The sequence below is a fragment of the Sinocyclocheilus grahami genome, unplaced genomic scaffold (assembly GCF_001515645.1).
Source record: "Sinocyclocheilus grahami isolate Dianchi unplaced genomic scaffold, SAMN03320097.WGS_v1.1 scaffold530.1, whole genome shotgun sequence".
Lineage (NCBI taxonomy): Eukaryota > Metazoa > Chordata > Actinopteri > Cypriniformes > Cyprinidae > Sinocyclocheilus > Sinocyclocheilus grahami.
The window spans coordinates 868660-879629 of record NW_015505709.1 but is presented as its reverse complement, the minus strand read 5'-3'; the positions used below and the strand labels follow the sequence as shown (position 1 = coordinate 879629).

The following is a 10970-nucleotide window of genomic DNA, read 5'->3' as shown; positions in this document are numbered from 1 at the left end:
TTGCTATTGACTCTTAAAATGCGGAGTTTTGCGCAGCGCAGAGTAACGCGTCATGTGTGTGTGTGTGTGTGTGTGTGTGTGAGAGAGGGGAACAGAGTCACATCACAGGAGAGTGAACCGTCTTTCAGAAATCATAGCACGTCAGCTGTCTTAACCGCGGCTTGTGTACTGCATCATCACTGTGTCTGTCACGCGACTCTGTTGCCCTTTCGGCTTGAACTGATGGTAAAACTAACTACATTATTAACTGTCTTGATATTTACTTTGAAAGCTGAAGTGATTATGGTAAGGGGCGTTATATTTCCGATACGTGCTTGTGGTGTTCGGCCAATCACAATGCACTGTGTCAGCTGGCCAATCAGAGCAGACTGTGCTTGTCAAAGGAGGGGCTTTGTAGAAAACAAAGTGTTTGAGAGAGGCGGGGCATAGAGGACCTACAATAATGTACAGTATTTGAAAAATAATGTGTTTTGTGAACATTAAAGCATGTCAACCTATTCTGTTACACCAAATACACAAAATAATGATCTTTAAAATAGCATCATATGACCCCTTTAAGCACAGATGCACACTTGGAAACTTGTTGCACAATATTAAACTGAATTTAATCAACATTGAACTAAACTGAGCTAAATAATAACAGTTGTCGTCTGTAGATCCGCTTTACAGCTGAAATTGCAGTCGTTACAAAATTGATTCATTTTGTACATTTGTAACAAGTTATTCTTACTGGCTTAAAGTTGGCTTGACGACGTTGGACGTCCGATATTCGCAAATGTAGTTTTCTGAATTAAATGTCTCTAAAGTTACATGCGATATTGGTATACATTTTTCTAACTTCAATAGCATTTGAGGAGAATGATTTACAGTCATAAAAACAACTGTAAACTGTTCAACTAGGTGTCAACTATAATGCACACCTTTTACGTTTTTGATATTTATAAAAAAAAACTGTAAATCATATGTAAAAATGCTACTTTTCACAACCGAATGGACTCAAACGCAAATTTAAAGCTCAATAGCATTTGAGGAGAATGACTTACAGTCATAAAAACAACTGTAAACTGTTCATTTTGGTGTCAACTACAATGCACACCTTATACAATTTTTATATTTATTAAAATAAACTGTAAATCATTTGTTAAAAATTTAGAATTTTTTCAGTACAGAATGGGCTCAAACGCAAATTTAAGGCTCAATATCATTTGAGGAGAATGACTTACAGTCATAAAAACAACTGTAAACTGTTCATGTATGTGTCAACTATAATGCACACCTTTTACATTTTTGATATTTGTTAAAAGTAACTGTAAATCATATGTAAAATATGCAACTTTTTCACAACCGAATGAGCTCAAATGCAATTTTAAAGCTCAATAGCATTCGAGGAGAATGACTTACAGTCATAAAAATAACTTTAAACTGTTCATCTAGGTGTCAACTATAATGCACACCTTTTATAATTTTGATATTTGTTCAAATAAACTGAAAATCATATGTAAAAATTGTTATTTTTCCCTACCGAACAGGCTCAAATGCAAAATATGCCATAATTTAAAGCTCAATAGCATTTGAGCAGAATGACTCACAATCATAAAACTGTAAAGTGTTCATCTAGGTGTCAACTATAATGCACACCTTTTACATGTTTGATATTTATTAAGATAAACTCTAAATCATAAATCACACCGAATAAGCTCAAATGCAAAATATGCCATAACGTGACAATAATAATGTGTGTGTGTGAGAGCAGCGCTGGTTTAAATAGAGCTGCAGATGAGGGTGATGGCAGACAGGTGTGTTGATTGTGAAGGGTGTGCAGGTGATGACCAGAGAGGATTATGGGTGCTGTTGAGGTGACAGGCATAGTGACTGGAGAATGTGATTGTGACAGCATCAGACCTGACACCTACATGAACAGTTTACAGTTGTTTTTATAACAGTAAGTGATTCTCCTCAAATGCTATTGAACATTAAATTATGCCATATTTTGTATTTGAGCCCATGCTATTCAAAAATAGCATTTTTAACATATGATTTGATAGTTTATTTCAATAAATATCAAAAATCTAAAAGGTGTGCATTATAGTTGACACCTATGAACACTTCACAGTTTGTAAGTCATTCTCTTCCAATGCTATTGAGCTTTAAATTATTATATATTTTGATTTTGAGCCCATGCGGTATTGAAAAAAATAGCACTATTCACATATGATTTGACAGTTTGTTAATTAATATAAAAAATGTAAAAGGTGTGCATTATAGTTGACACCAACATGAACCCTTTACAGTTATTTTTGATTGTAAGTCATTCTCCTCAAATGCTGTTGAGCTTTAAATTTGAGTTTGAGCCCATTCGGTTGTGGAAAAAGTTGCATATTTTACATATGATTTACAGCTTATTTTAATAAATATCAAAAATGTAAGAGGTGTGCATTATAGTTGACACCAAGATGAACAGTTTACAGTTGTTTTTATGACTGTAAGTCATTCTCCTCAAATGCTATTAAGCTTTAAATTTGCGTTTGAGCCCATTCGTTGTGAAAAGTAGCATTTTTACATATGATTTAGTTTTTTTTAATAAATATGAAAACCGTAAAAGGTGTGCATTATAGTTGACACCTAGTTGAACAGTTTACAGTTGTTTTTATGACTGTAAGTAATTCTCCTCAAATGCTATTGAAGTTAGAAAAATGTATACCAATATCGCATGTAACTTTAGAGATGGTCCCTACATTTGCGAATATCGAACGTCCAACGTCGTCAAGCCAAGTTTATGTCAGTGTTATTATTCTGTTAATTGCTGTAAAGCTACTTTAAAACAATCTGTATAAAGTGCTATATAAATAAATGTGACAACATTAAGTAAAAGTTTGTTTATTGACAAAACCGTCTGGTTCACTTTGTACAACTTTATCATAAAATGTCTCCTGCAGTCTTGCTCACACCTATTAACACTGAAGACAGGATAAACAACATGGGTGCATAGGTTCCAAATAAAACCCCATGCACAATAGAGGACATGCCAAATCAAATCATCCCCAAAAATCATGGCTTGGTGTTAAGACCGCTTCTGAAGAGAAACGGCACTTTATCTGTACAGGATCTGCTTGCAACTGCTTTCATAAACAACAATAACAACTTCTCATGTTTGTAACAGGTGGGTCGAAACTCATTGCCAGCCAATCAAATACACTCTTACAATTACATCTTTTGGATATGTTCAGAATAGCATACTAACATACTATTATCAAAATGCAAAATGCAACATATTGCACAATATTGTATGGCACAATGCAGTGTGCTCGACCTTTCTTGACTTTTTCATAAGACAATGCTACTGTTTACGGTTGTATAATGTGTAGTTTTATTTACTTACCTTTCTCTTAATAGTAATATTTAGCATACATGGCACAATAATCAGTATGCTAGTTTTGCATTCTGAACACAGCCACAATATTTCATTTATAAGCATGCCTGTTTTTGATCTCAGCAGTTTATTTGACAAAATAGCAGGAAAAAGACTTGCATACATTAAACTATTGCTGACATGCATTTATATTAACTGAACATCACTTGCTATATCCAGACCTTGATCACTATTTCAGATTAATGTTTATCAATAGTTCGCTGCTGAATAGCAGGCCCTGCAGACTTTTGAAGGAAAATGTATGGAATTTAAACATAAAATGTCTTAAATGGTGCTGAAAATGCTACACTCTTATTGATAACTGAAAGCATTATCAAATTAGCCAAAATATATAATGAATGAACAAGCAAGTGGAGGGAAATATGCATAACTTTGTGAATCACAGGCATTCTAATGGATTTCATGAGGGATTGTGATAATTTTTAATCCAAAATAATACTAGCTGACAGTGACAGAGAATCCCCCTGCAACAACTTCTTAAATGCTTATGAAACTGCTTGACAAGCGCAGTTTTCTTTCATGGACTGAAGTATTAAGTTGGGGCAGGACCTATTAATGTACTTGTCCACTTTTTGAGACACAAAGCTGCTTTAATTTAAAGGGGTCATATGATGCGCTGGACACATCTGAATATTTGGGTTGAACTGTTCTGGAACAGTGTTGTAAATACAACTTAACCACTGGTTTCTAGTCGTGTCCTATTTTGGAAGACCAAACAAAGTAGTTTAATTTTGCGGCGGCAACAACAATACTACAGCGAGAATAAAAGTTACACCTTCTTTCTTTGCGTGAACATTTGGGCGGCGTTATGCAAATCTTCCCACACAGTGACGTAGACATGTGGGGGCGTGTTAGAAGGAGCCGTTTTAGGAGGGCGTGGACCAGTCTTAACTTTTATAAAGAATATCTCTTTGGGTTTGAGACCTTAGTCTTTGCAACTTTAGGGATCTTATCTATTCACGAACTGCTTGTAACACTCCAAAGAGAAAGGAAAACTTGAAATTGCATCATATGACCCCTTTAAACTTTGACCCCACTGCCATCGTCTGTCATGCATTTATGTGTGGAGAATTACATGTGTGTTAGTTTTTGACTTGAATCATGAGAAAGGGGCTTCAGGAGTTTTAGATTTGTAGGTCATCCCTTAGGGTTGAACCAGACAGCCTAGATCAGGGTTCCTCAAATCTTGCCCTGGAGGGCTAATGCGCTGCAGAGTTTAGCTCCAACCCTGATCAAACTCACCTACCTGTGATTTTCTAATGATCCTGAAGACATTGATTAGCATACTCAGGTCTGTTTGATTAGGGTTAGAGCTAAACTCTGCAGGAAAGTGGATCTTGTGGGCCAGATTTGAGGATCCCTGGCCTAGATCTTTAAAACATTAGATTAGCACAATTATTTCTGCCAGTGCATTAGTCTTGACTGTTAACGGGTCAATAAAGGACTTAAAAAGGCTGGAAAAGGAAAAAACTGCTGTTTCAGACATGTTATGATGTATACTTGTAATTTCCCAAGACCTGAGATTTGTGATTGTCTAGCATGCACAGCACACTGTTTTAAAATTTGACATCTTAAAAATACAAAAACAATGGATTTCAGTTGTGACCGGCAATTTTTTTTTTCATACAGGAACAGGGAAAAATCAGATTCAGCATGTTTTGTGCTGCTTTTGTGTCTTGAGGTGCATTGTCCAAAAAGTGTTGCGCTGTTAAGAAACCCCATACACTGTCAAGTTGGTACGTATTAAAAACAGCTACTAGAAAAAGTCAAAACACTTAAAAAGACGACATAATAAAGTGACTTGTACATATTTTACATCGTCTTTCAGAGTCATTTCTGTACATTACTTGCACAGGAAGGGCACCAGAACACAGTGGAGAGAGTAAGCCTTATCTGGTATCGCTCTGAAAGGAGTAAACCACAGTTTGATCAACATAACTTTGTCTAAAAGGGTGTAAGGAAACAATAATGAGTTTTCTGACATCACTGTTAAGCAAAAACAAAAATATGAGGTAAAAAAGAAGAAGCAAGCTGACTGAACATGACTAGCTGCCAGTCGCAAACACTTCATGGGTCCAGTTTCTTCTCTGAATCTACATTGACCGTAGAGTAATTGTCAACTGCGTAGTCCAGAATTGGTAAAAGAGCTCATCAAAGATGCATCATTTGGGCCAAGGCCGTAAATTAATATGAGATCCATTTCAGCAACAAAGAACAATTATAATTAATAGTCAATGTCATTTCAATGTGGATTATTGCTTTACATATTCACTGATTCACTAAATCTGTAAACTGGTGTTTAGTGGTCCAATATCCAATGGTCCAATGGCAATAGTTGGACTCCAAATTATTTGACATGGATGATGGTAGTGGATGGAAGCGCTTGTGTTCGCCCGCTGTTGCCGTGAGCAGTTTCTCAGTTTGGCCCTGCTGGAGTTTCATGGTGGCTGAACAGAAGGAGAGATGTTCCTCATGTGTTAGAGCTGCTATAGAGGACCTTTGAACTGATTCCCAGAGAGCTGCTGTCGGATGGACGGCTTTGATCCTGCCGTGTCACCGAGCTTTCGCCACACCACCTGAACACAAAGGGACAAAGTCAAAAAAACAGCTGTGCCACATTTACATGTTGTATGTCAGTGCGAAACCTCCATCTTATAAGCTGTTGTCATTTTCAACACTCTCCTTTTTATGTAAATTAGGCTTATATAATTTATTACCATGCTTACGAATGAATCAATTAATTCTGTATGTTCTATAATATTTTGTCTAAATAACAAAAATAAATTTTTTAAATAAATCATTTTACAAGTAAACTTAGACATCACAATGTTATAATGTACAGTGAAAGACTGATTATCATTTTGAGATTTGAATTTAAAGATTACATTTTGCAAGTGTTGAAGTCTTAGGGCCAGATTTACTACATAGGCCAATTTAGTGTGAGACCACAATCCTATAAAATCAAGAAAGTTCTGCTGTTGATCTTCTGACAGTGTGCAAATGAAATACCAATGCAATCTACCAAGAGCAGCGCAAATTAGCAACTATCGCAGCCATGTCAAGCACAAAATGGGTTATGCTGTTTTTGGGTGTTAAATAATGGTGCAAATCCCAGTAAACTGACAACTGCAAACCTTAGTAAGTCACGTTGCATGATATATTTAAATACTCTCCTCCCACACATTTTGCATTTGAAAGGGAAACTCCACATGCAACAAATGCATATGCAATATGGTCAGCCACAAATATAACTGTCCATGCCTTTTCATTGCTTTTCACTGCGGGCCTTTAGTAAATCCTCACAGTAGCTTCTTTAATCCCAAAAGAGGGTTTGCATTGGCACAAGCTGTTAGTAAATACTAAGTGTGTTTAAGTGAGCATTAGATGATGGAAAATGTAATGAAATCTAAGGTGGAATGAGCATGTATGTTTAAATAACTAACATTAGCCTTTTAAAAATGTACAAAATTGTAATATTGGCTGATGATAATGATATATTTGTGCATCCCAATTATAATTTATTTACATTGTCCCTTTTGCACATAAAGTCACAGCTTTGTGTTTGGCGTATTTAACATTATGTTACAATCACCCATAGAAAGTAAGTGAAAACAAGCCAAAGCATCCATCCAGAACTCTTATGAACAGAGTTCACAATGGTGTTGAACAGGCCAGGAGTTTCCAGGTGAGAAGGACATTGGTGTTATTGTGCTCCGAGCTGGATTTCTTCGTTCCCACATTCCACTGAGGGGCCCAACAAACAGATCAAACTATCATGAGCTCTGTGTACCAACCTGTCCATTCACTGACCCCTCCATAAGCTACACCCACTTTGACACTTCTTTGCAAAGGGAAGCTTAACAGAATGTTCCATAAATGAACTGGACATTTCTGTGTCCAGCGTGATTTTAATCATGGGCTTCAAATGAAGTGTGACATTGTAAAGCATTTTTATCTGCCTTCGCAAAGGGTCGAATGAATGAATGGAACGTCACATATTTGGATCGTACACGATATGTTTTAGCAAGCCTGAGAGACCTATCACAAAAATCAAGACAAACACTCACATTGCACATCTCTCGCACTATGGCTTTCTCTTTCTCACTCAGGTCTTCTTCACTTTCTTCTGGAAGCTGCTTGTCCAGATTATCGTGGACCTCCAGAACCTGTTAATATATGGTCAAGAGCATTTTTTCAAACCAGCATTCATAATGTACAACTGTTCATGTCATTTCTAGAAAAAAAAGAGGGACAAAGCAAAGATTCTCTTTCATTTAAAGGGGTCGTATGATGCGATTTCAAGTGTTCCTTTCTCTTTTGAGTGTTACAAACTCTTGGTGCATAAAGACGATCTGTAAAGTTGCAAAGACTAAAGTCTCAAATTCAAAGAGATATTCTTTATAAAAGTTAAGAGTCAGCCACGCCTACCTAAAACGGCTCGTTCTAACACGCCCCCCACATATCTACCTCACTATGTGGGAAGATTTGCATAACGCCGCCCAAATGCTCACACAAAGAAAGAAGGCGTAACTTTTATTCTCGCTGTAGTATTGTTGTTGCCGCCGCCATGTCGTGAAGGCGCTGTGTGTTTCGTTGTGAAAGCGAAACTAGTTTGTTTGGCCTTCCAAAAGAGGACGATATCTGCTTCGTCATGCCTGGAGCTGATCTGTGCTGGTCGCTGAGGAAATACAACAACTTCGCTGTCGATCGCCGGATGGGCTTTCACCGTGGACGAAGCGGAGTCCAGGCCGGAGTCGTCACATGTGGTTGCCGCAGGCATCACAATATGGTAAGGGATGTAACATTTCCGTCACACGCTTGAAGTATTCGGCCAATCACAATGCACTGGATAGCTGGCCAAGCCAATCACAGCACACCTCGCTCACCTCAGAACGATGAGCTTTGTAAAAATCGACGCGTTTCAGAAAGGCGGGGCATAAAGGAGAAATAATAATGTACAGTATGTGGAAAATAATGTGTTTTTTTAACCTTAAACCACAAACACATTTCATTACACCAAATACACAAAATAATTTTCTTTTTAGCAACACCATATGACCCCTTTAACATTTTATTTGACATTCAACAGCATATAAATTATGCTAAATTATTAGAAACATTTCTTAAATTAGAAATTAGAAACATTTCAAGCATTTTCACCAGTGTTCTAATGTTCTAGTAAATTAAATCGGTTAATCATATAAAGCAATTGTGTATCTACAGAAGACTTTGATTAAAGTGCTTGATTCATATGCATTATTTTTACAATGTTTTTTTATGAACTTTATGAAGCTTGGATTTTGGTTATGCAGACTCTCAAAAATATCTTAACCTGAAGCTGAAAATCTTATGGGTTTGGAATGACATTATAGGGAGTACAATTTAATTTTTGGGTGAACTATCCCTTCAAATCAAACATAAAAGTTGTTGAATACCATTGCATTAGATGACAATATATCCAAAATATAAAAATATATATAAAAATAGAACTTTGAGAGCTTTTTTCGCAGAAGTAAAATAATTTTTCCATGATATAATAACTGGTATCAAAGTGATTATTTTGTGAATTTATGCATTAATTTCCTGATTTCATAATTCACAGTTCATCAGTTGACACAGGTGTCCTAGCAGAGAAACCATAGATGTAGTTCATCACACTACTATGAACATATTCCAATTACATCTGACCACAATATGTTCAAACGCTTTATTTTGAACAGTATATCTACTGTTTTAGCAATAGAAACCTGTTTCGGTTAATGTTTTGATTAAAAAGCTTTATATACAGTTCTACATTTAAAGCTGCAGTCCATCAACTTTTTTGTGTTCAAAATGTACAAAATGTATATGATAAGCGAGTACACCATGAATCCATTTTCCAAACCATGTTTTTGGCTTGTGCTGAATCACTACAGTACACCTATAATAAGTGTTTATATTCGGACTATTTAGACTGGTTCGGGTAGGTAACGCTGCGGAGTAGCCCACTACCTGCGTGATTCGCCATAGACATAAACTGAGAGAAGTAGCTCCGGCTACAGTGTTCTTCCGCAAGACGCACGCAGTTCTGTTTAACCGCTAGAGCGCCAAAAGTTACGGACTGCAGTTTTAAATAAATGCTATTTGGTTTGATAACGTGTGAAAAACGTGTGCACCTTCATGGCACGAACCACAGCTTCAGGTTTCTGTACAGATGAGACAAACCCGGTGGAAGGAGACGACTCACTGGTCTGTAGCCTTCCAGTCCCCTAGAGAAGAGAACACATAGGGGGTCAGTTCGCTCCTGGCACACATACTGGTTAAAGGACCATGGCATACTGTATTTTTTGGGATATGGTATAATGGAAGTATACACTAATATTCAAAATGTTGGGGTCAGTAAGATTTTTTTCCTGAAAGAAATGAATACTTTTATTCAGCAAGGATGAATTAAATTGACCAAAAGTGACAATAAAGATGTTTATATTGATTCTTAATATGATCCAGGTTCTGTGACTCACTGGTTTAATTGCTGGTTTGTTGAAAAATTCTAATTTCAGGGTTTGTCTCACGCCTCTCCCTGTAACCACTTTTCAAACCAAACCTATGCCTTGTAAAGGCTGAGGTTAAAAACATCAAAACATCCTGCTGGAAAACGTCATCTAAAACCACTGAAACATGGTAACTGGTTTATAGCTGGTCATTAGTGGGTCCAGTTTGGTTTAAACGGTTGACCAGCGGAAGTACAGAGTGGTAAACATAACCAACAGTTTGAGTACCAAAAGCAGCATATCAGAATGATTTCTGTCCTGACACTGAAGACTGGAAATAAGAGCATAAGAGACCTCTTTCAAAAACATAAAATCTTTTGAAGTGTATATACACAGTGAATGATAATATTGAATGTAACAAATTTGAAAGTATTTTAAGGTATACACAGAGCGAAATATCTTCTGATATCATGAACAGGATGGGTCAGAAGCAATTTTAATATGGTGGGGCAGACACAGGTATAGTAAACGTGACTTATTTTCCCTTTATTTCCCTTTCCCTCTCCCTGGGAAGTCGTGGAGAGTCGGACTCGTAACCCAAAGGTTGCGGGTTCGAGTCTTGTACTGGCAGGGATTGTAGGTGGGGGGAGGGAATGTACAGCGCTCTCTCCCACCTTCAATACCACGACTGAGGTGCCCTTGAGCAAGGCACCGAACCCCCAACTGCTCCCCGGGCGCCGCAGCATAAATGGCTGCCCACTGCTCCGGGTGTGTGTTCACACTGCTCCGGGTGTGTGTTCAAGGTGTGCGTGTTCACTGCTGTGTGTGTGCGCACTTTGGATGGGTTAAATGCAGAGCACTAATTCCAAGTATGGGTCACCATACTTGGCCACATGTCACTTCACTTCACTTTTTATACGGGTCAGAAGCAATTTTAATATGGTGGGGCAGACACAGGTATAGTAAACGTGACTTATTTTCCCTTTATTTCCCTTTCCCTCTCCCTGGGAAGTCGTGGAGAGTCGGACTCGTAACCCAAAGGTTGCAGGTTCGAGTCTCGTACTGGCAGG

At 37.4% G+C, this 10970-nt stretch overlaps 1 protein-coding gene across 2 annotated transcripts in view; it reads right to left on the bottom strand.

Moving 5' to 3' along the window:
- Positions 1-5052: 5052 nt before the first annotated feature.
- The window catches only part of LOC107555299 (coiled-coil domain-containing protein 85C-B), a 45803-nt gene continuing 39885 nt past the window's right edge, over positions 5053-10970 (bottom strand). For both annotated transcript variants that reach the window (XM_016238054.1, XM_016238055.1), the window contains 3 exons: positions 9586-9678; positions 7498-7596; positions 5053-6006 (listed from right to left, as the gene is read on the bottom strand). In XM_016238054.1, coding sequence (XP_016093540.1) covers positions 5917-6006; positions 7498-7596; positions 9586-9678 — 282 coding nt within the window. In that variant the 3' untranslated portion in view covers positions 5053-5916. The remainder of the gene's footprint in view (positions 6007-7497; positions 7597-9585; positions 9679-10970) is intronic.